Source organism: Enoplosus armatus, chromosome 13 (genome assembly GCF_043641665.1).
Source record: "Enoplosus armatus isolate fEnoArm2 chromosome 13, fEnoArm2.hap1, whole genome shotgun sequence".
In the NCBI taxonomy this organism is placed as follows: Eukaryota; Metazoa; Chordata; class Actinopteri; order Centrarchiformes; family Enoplosidae; genus Enoplosus; species Enoplosus armatus.
The window spans coordinates 16,375,437-16,391,184 of record NC_092192.1 but is presented as its reverse complement, the minus strand read 5'-3'; the positions used below and the strand labels follow the sequence as shown (position 1 = coordinate 16,391,184).

General features: G+C 41.3%; 3 protein-coding genes across 7 annotated transcripts; 2 read left to right on the top strand and 1 right to left on the bottom strand.

The window, feature by feature from the left end:
* Nucleotides 1-906: 906 nt before the first annotated feature.
* Nucleotides 907-6,067, bottom strand: ccdc61 (coiled-coil domain containing 61). Its single transcript, XM_070917496.1, has 13 exons — nt 6,061-6,067; nt 4,698-4,855; nt 4,524-4,606; nt 3,668-3,828; nt 3,428-3,580; nt 3,137-3,344; nt 2,956-3,038; nt 2,605-2,825; nt 2,429-2,507; nt 2,136-2,333; nt 2,018-2,051; nt 1,309-1,375; nt 907-1,210 (listed from the first exon to the last, which is right to left on the bottom strand). The coding sequence occupies exons 2-13, from the start codon at nt 4,843-4,845 to the stop codon at nt 1,116-1,118; spliced, it is 1,530 nt and encodes a 509-aa protein (XP_070773597.1). The 5' UTR covers nt 4,846-4,855; nt 6,061-6,067; the 3' UTR covers nt 907-1,115.
* Nucleotides 5,516-9,916, top strand: itpkca (inositol-trisphosphate 3-kinase Ca). The gene is made up of 7 exons (XM_070917497.1): nt 5,516-5,561; nt 7,574-7,673; nt 7,820-8,033; nt 8,398-8,602; nt 8,785-8,886; nt 8,971-9,042; nt 9,238-9,916. Exons 1-7 carry the CDS (start codon nt 5,520-5,522, stop codon nt 9,442-9,444), a joined length of 942 nt encoding a protein of 313 aa, XP_070773598.1. The 5' UTR covers nt 5,516-5,519; the 3' UTR covers nt 9,445-9,916.
* A 2,318-nt stretch (nt 9,917-12,234) lies between these two features.
* kcnk12l (potassium channel, subfamily K, member 12 like) lies at nt 12,235-13,763 on the top strand. 5 transcript variants are annotated; one of them, XM_070917806.1, is made up of 3 exons: nt 12,322-12,619; nt 12,754-13,318; nt 13,394-13,763. In XM_070917806.1, exons 1-3 carry the CDS (start codon nt 12,322-12,324, stop codon nt 13,761-13,763), a joined length of 1,233 nt encoding a protein of 410 aa, XP_070773907.1. The 5 variants fall into 5 exon arrangements, with proteins under 5 accessions (XP_070773904.1, XP_070773907.1, XP_070773908.1 ...); XM_070917807.1 differs by having other exon boundaries at nt 12,754-13,341; nt 13,471-13,763; XM_070917804.1 differs by having other exon boundaries at nt 12,754-13,348; nt 13,415-13,763.
* Nucleotides 13,764-15,748: the final 1,985 nt, after the last annotated feature.

Here is a 15,748-nt window from a genome sequence, read left to right as displayed (position 1 = left end):
ATAAAATCAGAGTAACAGTCTTTGTGCACATACATGTACAGTAGTTCCGTACAGAATTTGGCAGTTTCACTATCATAAAAAAGGTGTTAGTGTTCATACACTCGCATGCACGATCACCATGAAAGTGGTATGGATTTGTGTACACACATACCAATATCCATATCTGCCCCAAGCTATTTCTCTTTGATGAGTATTGTTCCCTTTCACAAATGTTATCCAAGGTTAATATCTTTTATGCTTAAATAGGGTCCACTTAGGTTCAAACAGTAGGAAATGCCATATTTTAATGCACTATGTGGATCAACTAGTTAAAGGTTAATGGTATCAACTATAATGCCTAAAATGCACTGGGAATGTTGAGTTCAGAGTTGAACAGGAAAGAGAAACGTACATTACGACAAACAGATGGAAAATGCTTGATACTTTGGCTGGAATGACATTGTGAAGACATGCATGCAGTCAGTCAGGTCCCAACAGTGTATCCCAACATGCACTGGGCGGAAGAGACAACAGCCCATTACAGGTTTAACTGTTTATGGTTAACAGGTTGATCTACACCCACTGACATATTTGTTTAAATTAGTTGCTTGACTTAAATGTGTTTAGAAAAGGTAAAGATGACGCATACACTCACAGGGAGAAAAAAAGGATCTGGAAGATGAAAGAACGCAACCCGTACTGTCAATCAGATCAAAGGGAAAGGGAAAAAAAGAAAACAACAAACGAGTATAAAATGAAAATAAATTATTCACAGGCTGAGTTACTGCCAACACTTACATCCATGAAACTAGTTTAGTTGGTTTGGTGAGGTGTAAAAAAAGAAAGGATAACACTCAGACACAGTCATCTTTAAGTTAATTCATAAAAACTTGGTATATTAAAAAAATAATTTCAGTCCAGTCATTTACAGTGATGGCTGTAGACTCCTGACGTCCTGGAAGTCTGACCCTCCAGAAGAAGTTTTAGTCTCTTACATGTACACAGATAAACCCATCACTCATGTTTGAAGTTCCTCTGTGCACAGTAAAAAAAGAAACATGGCCTGAGCTCAAAGCTGTGCAGGTGTCAGGGAACATATCCACGCATGTCTTGAGCAGTGGGTTGTGCAGTGGCTTTTAGTGTCCTGTATCCAGGTCCCTCATGTATTCCTGAAGAGCCTGCAGCCTGGCATCAATCTCCGACAGCTCAGCACCTGTATCTATGGAGCTCTCTGGGGTTGGAGATGTAAAATGATCAGATTAGATGTTTTTCCTGCCAATCAAAATCCTTTTATTGCAGGAAAAATGCAGAAGACTAGTGATGCGTTACCTTTGTCTTTCATTCTTTGTGTTGGAGTACTGCATAATGGCTTCCTGGTCAAAAGGCCTCCTCTAGACTAGAAACAGATAAATTACACATTAAACAATAAGCCTGGCGATATTTAATATTTTCTTATTGTCAACAAATCCAATGAAAAGACCAAAACCAACAATGAATTGATCTTCCTTGAATTGAATTGAATCCTGAGTCCTGCCTATACAGCTGAAGCTTGCAACGTATTCCTCTGTGCCATAGAGCTCCATTGTTGTCCCAAAACTATTAAAACACATCAATGAGCTACACTGCTCTTGGTGACACATTCTTTCATTACGATGAACATGGGAACTGTAGTTTATTTTTGTGATTAATCCCCGGCTGAAAATAGTCCAACAAATGCACGATTTGCTCCCTTTTTGCATAACTTTTTTTAAAGAACTACAATTCCCAGATGTTTTAGAAAATGACTGAGGCTTTAAAGAGAAAATCAAACCATATATTTGCAACCTGTTTTAAAGATTTATGTCTTCAGAAGGAACAAATGGGGTTGAGACTGTGAGCCACAGATAAAAAAGGGACAGTCTTGAGAGTAGAACTAACATATTGTTGGTTTGGGTCTTTTCATTGGGAAAATATAGAACAACCCCAACGTTATCCTTTACATATATAAAACAGAGCAGCAATAAACAGAGTACCAGAGTTACATTACCATGTCACTCACCACACTGGGTCCGTTGTAAGTCTGTTTTCTTCCTCTGTGAACACAGAAAAACAGACGTTAAAATAACCAGCTAAAACAACAGAGACTTCACAAAACCTCTATGAGGTAATCCCATCACCTGTACAGAGTTTTGGCCATTTCCTCCATATCCACCAACGAGCTTTCAGAGGAGTTCCTGCTCCCTCTCCGCTCCACAGATAAACTCCTGCCTCGGCTGCCAGGCCGGGACATCTGAGGATAGGCCTCTCTGGAACGTGAACGCCCCCTCTCAGGGACAATTGGCGATGTCAGCATGTCTCTCCGAACCTTCCTCTGTCTGACACGCACACAAAAAACAGGGTTAAAACTATTGTTATTGTCCTGAGCAGCTGCAACATCAAATACTGTCAAAGGGAAAATAATGGAACCAACTTTTTGACATCTGCCTCTTTCTGCCGGCGCTGTCTGTCCTGGATGTAAGCTGTTGGGTCAAAGCGTTGTACCCGTGACCCTGTAAGATGATAGGTGGGAATATTGAGATCCCAAACACATTATCACTCAGTTTTATCAATGTGGTTGAACACAGATATCATGAACAGAGCCAGTACCAGTGGGAGAAGGTGAGGGCCTTGGTATGCGAGCACGTGGTCCCGAGGAGTCCGCTCTTCGCCCTCTTTCCTCTGACCTTCGCCCTCTGTCCTCAATCCGCTCTCTGGATCCCGAGCGAGCCCGGACTGTCCCAAACCCCGACCTCCTCTCGCGGGACAGAGAGCGATAGATCTCCCTATCAACTCGAGAGCTGACGTGACCAGACACCGGAGTCACTCTGCTGCAGACACACAAAGAGGGTGCACGCCAAGTAGGTAAATAAGATTCAGATTTCAACTCCACATTGTACGTGAATGAATGTAAGAGAGAGAGAGAAAGTAAAGATATAGTACACGCTTAGATTGTCTAACCCTCTCCGTAGTAACGCCAGTTCATTGGTGAGACTCTTGACGCGAACACGGAGTGCGCACTCTGATGCTCTCAGCTCATCCAACTAGCCAAGACGGGAAAACAACGTTAAAACCAGCTGAATAACACAGAAAACATCCATCTTTTTCCAGTTGACTACTTTGAGAAGAAGAAGAGGTCCACCTGCTCCACTAGGAGGCGCTGCTCCTGGCCTTTCTTGCTCGCGGAGCGTTGACTTTTGGCCCTCTCCTTGACAAGCTGCTCCTCCAGCGTCCTCACCACATCCCTGACCCGCCAGTCCTCTCGTCCAGATGTGGAACTACTTCCACTGATCTGCAGTCGCTCCAGAACCTTAGCCATGGCCTCCTTCTCTTCTTTCACCAGAGCCAGCCTTGAAAACAGTAGGAGACATCAAAAATAAAGTCCCACACCTCTTCATATTAGTCACGGTGATGGTGATTAAATACAACCCACTCTGCTCGTAGCCGCTGTATCTCTAGTTCTGCTGATCTGTTAACTCCATGAGAGGTGACAGAGCTGAGCTCAGCCCTCAGAGATCTGACTTCCTTCTGCAGGGCGGCAGGGTCAGGCTTACCCACATAGGGCAGGGGTAAAGGGTAGTGTATCCTACAAACAACAAAAAAAAAATAGTAGTTACAAAACACTGAAAAGCTTAATCTGTGACTATGAATATCTTTCCACAGAGACACAAACCTGTCAAACTCCACGGTGTATATGAGGATTAGATATCGTTTGGCAGTGAGAGCAGAGGACTGCTGATGGCCACGAGGACGACTAACCACTCCTGCTTTTCTGTTACGTAGCAGCTCCAGGTCAGCATAGGTCAAGAGGTCAAGTGTAACAGAATCAGTCATCTGCAGAAAAAGCTCAAGTTAACTAAAGAAAAGAAACTTCATGGCCCTCAACTTCAGAAAAAAACTAAACTTATAAAAGATTATACATGTTTTTATGATGGTGGCCTCCTGAGTTTATATTTATTAGCTTTTCATGTGTGCCTGACACTTGTATGACACATGTACAGCAATAAAAATATTTTTACCATTTAATTTACATTTATCATTCAAATACACAGACCATAATAACACTTGTTATTATGGAAACAGTTGTTTCTCTGTCTTTACACATATTTGACTGTAGGTATTACTTTTGCTTTAGCCACAAATGGCCAGACAGACAGTACTGATGTGTGTGGATATGTGTGTGTGCGTGTGTGTGTGCATGTGTACTGTGCTTGTATGTATACGACAGTTCAGTTGAGACCAATTTCTAAATGTGTGCAAATGTTGAACTGTTTCTCTTATTTTCCTCCAGGCCCTGTTTTTGGCCCCTGTTCCTGTGCATTAATGAAAAGGAGAGAAGGAATAAGACAGCTCGGGAGAACTGTACATTTTTCGCTCAAGTGGAAACATTGAACTCGATTGAATGAGTCTCGCCTGAGCTCGCACAGCCTCGAGCAAATCTGTGTCGGTCACATCTTTCTATTGACTTTGTATGCATTTCTAGTCTATTCTATTTTTTCTATTCCATCTCAGTGCACCTTCAAACGTACCTTTCTAACAGCTGATTCCAACATGCTACAGAAAATGGGGAACTGCTTGAAGTTGCCAGTTTTGCGGGTGAGGTCCTCAATGTCTGAAAAAAAGAAGAGGAAATAATTAAATAATGTGACAGACCTTTTGTGCCTGTGATGACATTTAATCCATGATAAATATATGCTACTTACATGCTGGATCAAAGTCCCCCCTCCACTGATCCGCTGTCATTGAGTCAGAGATTTCGACTATCAGCAAACCCTTGTCCACCTCTATCTTCACAGAAAACTCCACTCCTCGAAACACAATATCCTCCATCACCTCAGAGCCCTCCTCCATCGCTCTGGGTCTGTGTAGGAGTAATCAATTATTCCTATGAATTAGGAGCAACTGGAATCCACTAACTCCTCTTCTGTTAAAAAACAAAGCTGGGTGATGTTAGTGTGCTATTTTACAAGCTTCTGTATGGTTACAAATGGCCACATCATTATCATAGAGCTGCATACATCTGATGCTAGGAACAAACTACAAGATCTAATTTCTAACATCTTGCAAAGTCTGCAAAAATGGAGCTATCAACATCATATCAAACATCTTGACAAATTTGGACAAATCCAAACCTGATTCCCTATAGTTTAAATAGGTGAACGAGGGAAATCTGAATGATAGATGCAAAGTTTTTTTTTTTTTTAGTATTTCATAAGTCCACTACTGGTTTCATGGCCACAGAGAAACAGTAGGCAGTGCATATCTCAAATGCATGTCCTGTTTTCTACTTACTAGATTGTAAAGGAAAGTGTGTTATATTTGTATATTTTTAAAAACCTAGTTGTAAAAACATAAAACAAGGGGTGTAACCATTATAGAAAAGGATATATGTCTGTTAGCTAACTGCCACTGGCAGTCTCTTTATCAAAACACACCGCGAGGGGCGGTAGCGAGCCGACAGAGTCCATTTCAAAAGGTGTCATCATTTTTATTGGAAAAAAGTTCTGGTTGGTGGGTCATATCATATGTCGAGGGCTCAGCAAATGTCTACAGTCATGTTTTACGAGGTAAGTTATTAATTATGTCTCTTTTGCTGCGTTACAATGCGTTCAGATTTCGCGCTTGACTTCACTTTCTCCCGTGCAGAGTGAAAGAGACTGACTCGAAGTCTGTGTTAACCTCATCTTTCACTGTAGTTACATGCACAGAAAACAGTACAGACGACCGGGGAGTTACTTGTTTAGCTAACGTTAGTTCACGTTAAGTTTGAGGTCGGCTCTATGGAATTGATAATTGCGGGCGTCTGAAGTAAAACTAACGCAACGTTACCTTTTACTTCTCTGTCAATATTAGATCAGCTAGCAAGAGTTAACATATTCGCTCTGGTACCGTCAACTGACTAACGTTAGCTAAGGTTAGCTAGCATGGACGTTATCGTTAGTTAGCGCTGGGTCACACAAGTTAGTTCATTTGACTCGCAGCTAGCTAACCAAGCTATCTGTATGCGGACCACATAACGGTATTTAGTGTGCGAGTAAACGCCAAACAAAGATACGTTAACGTTACCTTTGGGTGCAGTAATGATCCTTAATGAGGCAAGTTGTCAACACATCACTACTCGTTGGAAAAACCTCGCGGTTCGTTAGCTAGGTTAGGTGAATGAAACAGACAGCCGTTTGATGGGTGGTAACGTTACAATACAGTCCAAAACAATTTGTAAGCCACCGGGCACCGTGGAGACTGGGGCGGTTCAACAACCGGGAACCGTTAAATTCTTCTTCTTCACTCTGCTCTGCCTCTGCTGCCTCTTCCTCTGCCTACATTTGACGGAGACTCTACGCCTCTCAGGCTTATCACTGCCCTCTACAGGTAGTGAGCAGACATTACCTTCACAGTACTGCAAGATGATGCCGACAATGAACAGTGCTGGAAGAAGAATCGAATACTTTACTGAAGTAAAAGTAACAACATAATAATACAAATGTTCCATGTAAAAGCCCTGCATTCAAATGTTGTATCATCACTGATAATGTTGCTGCAGAAAACTGCATATGTGCTTTAAAAATGTAAAATATACTTAAAGCATCACAAGTGAAAGTAACAATTAAAATGGCGTCAGTGTATGTCAGTGGATTATTAAGTTTCGCATTAATTCATAAGCAGCATTTTACTGTTGTAGTTGTTAGTTACAATAGCTAACTTCAACTGCTTTATATACGTTTGGATAGTTTCCTCTCCAACAGTGCATCACATTTTATGAACTGATAACCTTTTGTGTGTGTAAAACCCTAACATGGAATGTAACTATAGTATTTAGAGTTGTCAAATAAATATAGTGGAGTAAAAAGTATTTCCCTCCAGCATGTAGTAGAGTAGAAGTATGAAGTAGCATCTAAGTAAAGTATAAATACATTTTAAAATTGTAATGTAGTATAGTTACTTTCCACCATTGCAAATGAAAACATTAGCCATCTTAGGCATCAAACGTTCATCTCCCATGATATGTTATGATATGATATTCTAACTCACCAAGAATATGTCTCTGTTGTATGATCTGCATGAACAGCCAAGCATCTCTTCATATTTTTGAGGCTGTTACCAGTACATAAAGTATATCAAAGTTATAATAGTGTTAATGACATATAAACAGTGTTCATACAACATTTTCTACACAATCGTAGAATTACATAATTGTGTCAGCATTACATTTTCAAAACTTGGAACCAACTTCCATGTTGACATTGTCCACATCTGTGTGCTCAGCCTTCCACTGTTTGGTTAAGTGGTTAATACCACTTTTCAGTAGAAAACAAGTGCCTCCTGTAAATGTTTGACCTGTTGCATAAGATCAGAGCCGACCCGGTCGTCTGCATGTCTTCACTCAGTCTTGGTGAAGGGCTGTTTCCAAGGAGACGTCGTTCACTCATTAGGCAAACAGTCAACTGACTGAGTCTGAAGTCTGAGGTCCTTGCTGCTTGTATGTGAAGATGCAGAAAAACACATGCAGCAGGGGAGTGTGACCTGGAGTGTGTGTGTGCTAAAGAATGACTGACTGAGGTTTTTTGGTCTTCTGATGCAGAACTCCACATGGAAGAAACACAAAAGTTGCGGGTCTTCATCTCTCCTTGCTATGATTCCCAAGAAACCTCAGCAGTGGCTGCAAGTGGTTGGACATGCAGGTTTGTTTATCCAGTCTCGCTTGTCTTTCATTTTGCTCCTTAGTGGGACTAATTCTGGTAAAAAAAAATATACACAATGTATGTAAGAATAACATGTCTTGTGTGTCATTTCCTCTGAGTCTTCTTTTCCTTGCTTGTCGTCACAGGGAGCTTTCATGTTGGAGATTATGGCACACTGCTGAAGAGGTTTTGTGAGGGGGAGCAACAGTGCTACCTTAGGCTGATGGAGGATGCTTTGAGGCCCTTTGTTCCAGCCTACCACGGTGTGGTGCAGCGGGACGAGCAGGATTACAACATGATTGATAACTTGCTGACCCATTTCAACACACCTGCCATCATGGACTGCAAGATAGGCAGTCGGTAAGTTTTAACGGGTCGATTTTTGTCACTGAGGGCAGCTGAATGAGTGAAGCAGGAAACATATAGTGCAGCACTAATTCTCTAAGGCCTTACAGTTTTTGATATATCCCAAATATCAAGAACTACATCAGCAAAACATAATGATTTAGTAATAAAATCAACAGAAAAAGTTTTCTTCTGAGGAATAATAGTTACATTATAAAACAGCTAGAAATGTAGTAATAGCTTAATTTAGTTGTCAGACAGAGAAAAAAAGATTTTCACGTAAGTAGTATTTCTAAATACTTTTACACTCAAGTAAAAAAAAGCCTTTAATACAATGAATATGCTCACAATAAAGACAGTGAGGCACTGTCCTTCACAGCACATACCGCGAGGAGGAGCTGCTGATGGCCCGAGAACGGCCCCAGCCTCGTAACGACATGTATAAGAAGATGGTGGCTGTGGACCCAGAGGCCCCAACGGTCCAGGAACGAGCCCAGCAGGCAGTACTGAAAACCAGGTACATGCAGTGGAGGGAGACGCTGAGCTCCACAACAACTCTGGGTTTCCGTATCGAAGGATTCAGGGTGAGCTCCGAAGTGTCAAGTGTCATGTCATTGATTCATGTTGATATATATGGAATAAATGCTGTCAGAGTGACAATCTTTGGAAAATGCAGGTTTTTTTCAGCAATAAATTTTCTATTTCTAAATTGTCTATTTTTATAATTTTGCATTATGATGCTGTAATCTGTACGTTTCCTGTGCAGAAGGCAAATGAAGAATGTCACACAAACTTCAAAAGGACCAAAAGCAGAGAGCAAGTGATGGAAGCACTTAACAACTTTGTTGAGTCCAATACACACATTGCAGTGAGTGTGACCTTCACTGACTTTCATTTACTTGTAGATTCGTTTTTCTTTCCTCTCTTGTAAATCTTGTATCTTTCCCTTCAGTGGGGCTATCTGAGGCGGCTGAAACAATTGCGGCAGGTCTTGGAGGCGTCAGACTTCTTCAGAACACACGAGGTTAGATGTTTTGAACAGGTTGATTTTGGAAATGTAAAAGAAAGAACCACTGAGTTTGTTCCATGAAAAGTTCCTTTATTGGACATCAATGGTGTTCATTTTGTAATGGCAGATGTAGGCAGGCCTAGGCTGATAATATACAGTAGCACATTTGTCCAGTGGTGGAAGTTCTTTCTAACAGCTGTATCCCTGCAGGTTGTGGGCAGTTCCTTACTGTTTGTACACGACTGGACAGGCAGAACAGGAGTCTGGATGATTGACTTTGGAAAGACAGTGGCCTTGCCGCCGCACCTCACCTTGGACCACCGCACTCCCTGGGTAGAGGGCAATCGAGAAGATGGCTACCTGTGGGGTCTGGACAACCTCATTGATATACTGGCCAACATGCTGCCACTGACCTGAACACCACTCGAAACGTGTGGAAATTTATTCTCAGTCCTTCCTTCGTCACTCATAAGTGCAGCTCGACTGCAGGTGGACTGGCTTCTGAAGTGGTTGTGTTGTCAGAATTGTGGGAATGAACTGGAATGAATGGATTGGAAAAAACAGTATGAGGGTGTAATTAATGGAAGATGTGCTTAATTACAATAACAACACACAAAATGTGTTGTCAAGTAAATACTTTCCAGAACAGATTTTTGTCAATAAATTAGGCCCACAACATTGGTCAAAAGATCCGACACTAACACTGAGTGTACCCTGTAAGAGCCAAACACAATCTCAGTTTCCAGCCTCTGCAGCAGATGTCCGACCCTCCTGTCTTGAGATGACCTGCTCATTATTTTCAGGAAACAGGTAGCACTGGCAATTATAAGCTAAAGATTTGACTGCCCCCTCTGGTTTGGGATGATCAGATAAATGTCACACTGTGTCATTAAAATGGTGCTAAAACTATGATGCTAAAGGGTGGACTGATTTCCTACATTTTTTGCCTCACTATTTTCATTATTCATAATCATAATAAGGTTTAAATGCTGTATTTAAATGCATCGTATATAATGGTTTTCACACATTACATTGTGAAATCATTTCACCATGTATGCACTCCAGTTAGGACATTCCACCGTTAACAAAATACTGTTCTATACTATACTATACTTCAGTGGATGTCAATGTCTAGTTATGAGTCCAACTGTTAGTAGTTGAGACCAATATGAAGTAGGGTGTTCCTTGTGGTCCAGCAAGATTAGACCTTCGCACGTAGTGATTTATGGGGTTCATTTTCACATTGAATTTTATATTATTTTCAGTCTTTGTATTTTTAATTACAAGTATCGGTCAGTGGGTCCACCACTTTTTTAATTGTTGTAGATTGTAATTTTTGCTTTTCTGCTTTCATACATTACAACTGATCAATCTAAATGAAACAATCAGCCTGACAAATTGCCTTTTGGCTAAATTGCGCATTAACAGCACTGTTTATTCACATGCAGTGTCCCTAAATAAACCAAATAAGTAACAAAGATATATACTTAAGTAAATTCTATGTTTACATTGGTTGGGAGTACTTGAAAGGTAATAGCACATTGTATAATGCATTGTTAATGTGTGCCAATGTCATGTTTAAATCCTGAATCCTGAATTATATATATAAATTATATATATTTATATGTTACATGGAGAACAAAATTAAATCATCATCATCTAAAAACTCTTTTACAAAGACATTTTATATTTTATAGTTTAGTTATTTTAAAAAGTAGAAAGGGTAGTGTTTGCAGAAAATAATGCATTGATGTATTTATCAATGCGTACATATTTACAGTCATTAAAATATCATGTAAAAGTGATAGATACGCAGTACTGTAATCCTGAACAAATCAGAATACAAATCAAACTCTGAAGTTCAACACCTGATACAGAGCCGACTGGTGAGATGAAGGCAGATGTGCTCTCTGTCTTCCACACCTGTCCACTCCTGTCATTCAGCCATCAGACGGCAGGCAGAGGGAACCCCTGCCCTTACGTGCAGCACCAGACGAGATTAAAGGGACGAACAGACAGAGAAACTGAAAGTCATGCTCAACAAATCCTCCCACACAGTCTGCAGCAACAACAAAAAGCCCTCTGAGAGGGGCTTCAAGCTGCACAGCACAACCACAGTCTGATGTGCTGGCTGCTGAGCAAACCCCACTGGAGCAGCTTTGAGTTGAGTGCTTTGCTCAAGGGAATCTCAGCGGTGATAGAGGATACAGGAAGCTCTGCTCTTATATTTCCCCCCACTTAAATTGATCCTGCTGAACTGGTGAGCTTCTGGGTCACATGACACTTTGTTTAGGCCACTAAACATTAGTTTCAGCAGCAGAGGAGAACCAAGGTTGATGTTACACTCCAATCAGGACTTGAAACACCTTGGCAGAGTGATTAAAGGACCAATTATATGAAGCAAACCTTTTGTCACCTGTCGCTCTTTAAGGTTGAATTAAAGTGAGGTGTGATGAAGGCTTGGCAAAGAGGAATAGTGCTTTTAAAATGAAGAGATGACTGCAGCAGTCAGGGTGTGCTCAAAGACGGAGGGGGTGGGCAGAGGATGATGATGTCAGTGTGTGACAGATGAAACATCAGACAGCCTTTCAGTTTGCACAAAAAAACACAAGAGCCTTCCTCTCGCTGGTCATTGTTCAGCAGATCCATGGAGCGAGCGCAGCAGACCAGCAGCGCTCAGGGAGACCAGGTACTATGTGTTCGTTTTTTACTTTAAACTTTGACTATGTGATGTGTGTGTGGGTTACATATCACCATATATCATCTGACTAAAAGGTTTTCATGAATTTAGTGTTTTTTTAAAATTATGAACAGCTTTATGATATACTGACTTAACCAAAGCTCAGCACGTTTTCAGTCAGATCTTTGTGGTTGAAATCAATTAGTATTAATAAGGGGGAAAAATAAAATACATACATTTTTGCTAAATAGAATAATAATAAAATATTTCCATTGTAGTAAACATACTACTAATATATCCTCTGTTTTGTTTTGTTTTCTTACAGGCTATATTCTCTTCAGATGCATCATTTTTCTCCTAAATGATCAAACCTCATCCAACAGATGTTTTTCAAACCTGTGCAGTTTTAGAGCCACATGCATTACTGTCTATGTAAACCAAAAGTGCTTTATATAGCCAGTGCATGTGTGTTTTGTGGCAGGTGATGCATGTACATACTGTGAGTGTGTGACTGGTGGAGGCGGTGCATGTTGTTGCAGTGGTGTGTCTGTGCTGCTGCTGTGCTCATGGCTCAGAGGAGGGCTGCTGGTGGCTGCTGCTGCCCTAGGGCGCCCATGAATGAAGACAATGCCCGTTTCTGCCTGCTGGCCGGGCTCATCCTGCTCTACTTATTGTGCGGGGCGGCCATCTTCTCAGCCCTGGAATACCCCTTTGAGCTGCATGCCCGCCACCTCTGGAAGCAACAGCTGGACAACTTCACCCGGCGATATAGGGTCAACCTGGGCGCCCTGCACACTCTGCTGCGGCAGTACGAGGAGGCAAACGGAGCTGGGATCAGAGTGGACACACTGAGGCCCCGCTGGGACTTTTCTGGAGCTTTCTACTTTGTGGGCACAGTGGTGTCTACTATTGGTAAGTCTTGAAGCTTTTTTGATCTTTTGAGATGCTAATTTGAAAGTTCTTAGATGATCCTTACGTGATACTGACCCCAAATTGTTTGTGAACCTTGACCTTTTAACCTTTGATTTTGTCTTTCTCTTCTCCAGGCTTTGGCATGACCACACCAGCGACCATAGCTGGAAAAATTTTCTTAATCTTCTATGGTCTCATAGGCTGTGCTGCCACCATCCTCTTCTTCAATCTCTTCCTGGAGAGGATCATCACCATGTTAGCTTACATCATGCGCTGGTGTCATGAGCGCCGGCTGAGGTGTGCTGGAGTCGGGGTGGTGTCGAGTAGGGAGGAGTCGTCTGGCGAGGAGGACAGCCTGGAAGGCTGGAAACCATCAGTCTATTACGTGATGCTGATCCTGGGTGTGGCATCGGTTGTGATTGCATGCAGTGCCTCCACTCTGTACAGCTCCATGGAGAACTGGAGCTACGTGGACTCCCTCTACTTCTGTTTTGTGGCCTTCAGCACCATTGGCTTTGGGGACCTGGTGAGCAGTCAGAGGCAGCAGTATGAGTCCCAGGAGGCCTACCGGCTCGGGAACTGCCTTTTCATCTTAATGGGGGTGTGTTGTATCTACTCACTTTTCAATGTCATTTCTATTATCATCAAACAAACTCTCACCTGGATCGTGGGTAAGCTGGTTTGCTCGGGGCGGCATCAGCCCTGCTCCTGCTCTACAGCTAGCTGCCGGTGGCTTTGCTGCCCCTGTCTCCAGAACAAAAAACACAACCAGAGGCGTCTGCCTGCACACCTCAGGCAAAAACGCTTAAAACGCAACACCGTGCAGCCCATCTCATCCCATTGCCCTGCAGGAAGACACCGCTACACGGAGGGCTCGGTGGAGACCGTGTGTGACAGCGAGACGGATGCAGGTGCAGTGGCTGATGGGGTTTATGTGGGCCGTCGTCTGTCGGGAGAGATGATCTCTGTCAATGAGTTCATGGTGTCCAATAAGGTGTCTCTTGCACTGCTGCAGAAGCAGCTGAGTGAAACAGCTCATCAGGGCCCACGGCAGAGCTACAGCCATCAAAATGGATTCTCTGGTGGTGTGGGGGCCTTGGCCATAATGAATAATCGCCTACAGGAAACCAGTGTGGATAGGTAACACCACTGAGATGCTATTCTTGTGTACATTGCTTTGGGTTCTCTATAGTGGAGTCTCAATCCAACCATTTTCCTTACCGAGTGATTACAAGAAAATCTATAATTTGTCCTCTCAGTAGGACAAAACCAAATTCTAAGAATAGAATTTTTTTCTTCTAATTAGCATCAGTTCAGCACCTCTCTGAGCAGTTTCAGTGGAAGTCTATGCAGACAGTAGCAGACATCATATAATTGAATACATTTTGTTCTGTGTAGAGAAAGAGAGCAGACAGACGAATACAATTTAAAGAATTCAACATCACTGTGAAAAGGGGTCTGATGTCCTGAAGTGATTGGCTCATACAAAAGCAATCAGATGAAAGAAGCAGTGGAGGACCACTTTAAGGGGACTGCTGATTTAAGAGTGCTGCACACGTCCCCTGAGCTCCTCAATAAATGTGGCTATACGTGAGGTGGTAGTCAGTGTTAGTGGCATAAACACAGTGTCTACAGTTGACAACTAGCTGCATATATAAAACATTTGAATTGTGATTTGTATTTAAACAGAGCTTCTCAAACCCACTACAGGAGCTCAGGAGCACTGAGAAAGAGACATTTTTATTTGTTGATTGCTCTACAAGTTGCCCATCTTGTTTCATCAACGCATGTCATTGAAATTCAAAGTAATCACGAAAGAGCGCTGAGATCCAGGGTTTTCAATAGAGCACATCTAATCAAACGTGGCCTGTAGAGGACGTCCTTATGTCACTAAGTGCTGTACAGATCACATCAACAGAGCGGAGAGTAAGATTCAGGCTCTCCTTGTCTAACTGGAGGAGATCCTTTACTATGCAAGAAAACCCATTTTAATTCATCCTGTGTATCATCTGTGTGGTGAGTTTTCATCAGTGCTTGGGATAATGAGAAAAGCTTCCTCCTTAGAGATCTTACAAGAAACAAAATCATCCATTTTCCTCTAGTGGTCTTCCTTGACTGTTACTAATTTCAAAACAATGACAAAAATAGTTCCTCAGTAAGGTATTGTGGCTAAAAATACGGCAAATTGTCAGTTAAATATTCTTTATTTAGGTTTAAAACAGTCATGACTCTTAACATGTAACGTCTACACGCAGAAAATTACTCACTGAAATATTGTAACAATGATGCAGATAAATTGACCCATCGTGAAACCGACCTGTTCTGATGCTGTTTGTTTTATCAACTATATAAAAGATGAATAAGGCAGCACAGTACATATCATCCAACTTATGGAAAAAACACATTTCACATACACTGTATTGAAGAATGTGTTTAGAAATAGGGTTAATATATTGAGAGAATTGCAAAAAATGTATACATGTAGATTTTAATCATGTAAAATATATATTGATTGGTCAGTAAATATAGATTTGAGGGTGTGTTGCCAATTCTTTTGATACTTTTAATTATGTTTTTGGTCATAATCAAACCGCAACATGCTTTGTAGTTCTTTTGATAATAATCTATCAAATTATTTTAACAAATAACTCATTTTCCAAACGTCACTCCAGCCAAGTGGATCTCATTCTACATGTTTAAAATAAACATAAAATTTGTAAAAGTAAACAGCTCTTCAAGAAGAGTTTAGATTTTGTGTGGAATGTATTTTTTCTTGACTAAGTGTGTGTGTATGTGTTGAGATTGAATTAGTAGAATTAAATGTTTAATCAGTGTTTATTTGCCTGTCACTTTCGACCATGAGGGAAAAAGATTCATTTGTGCATTCCCATCAGATGGCCAGCTGTTAGCACTGTTAGCACTCTCTGTTGAAACAAATGGATACATGTTAGCTTTTGGCTAGCACTGACAATGTTTCAGTCAACATATCTTTCCTTAAATTCTTATATTATATCTATTCTTAAAATATCTTCTTTAAAATATAGCACAACATATAATCATGTTCCTTATTTTATCCAATGAAAATGTACAATTTCACAGTTGGCTGTTATTCATTTGAAATTATCATCT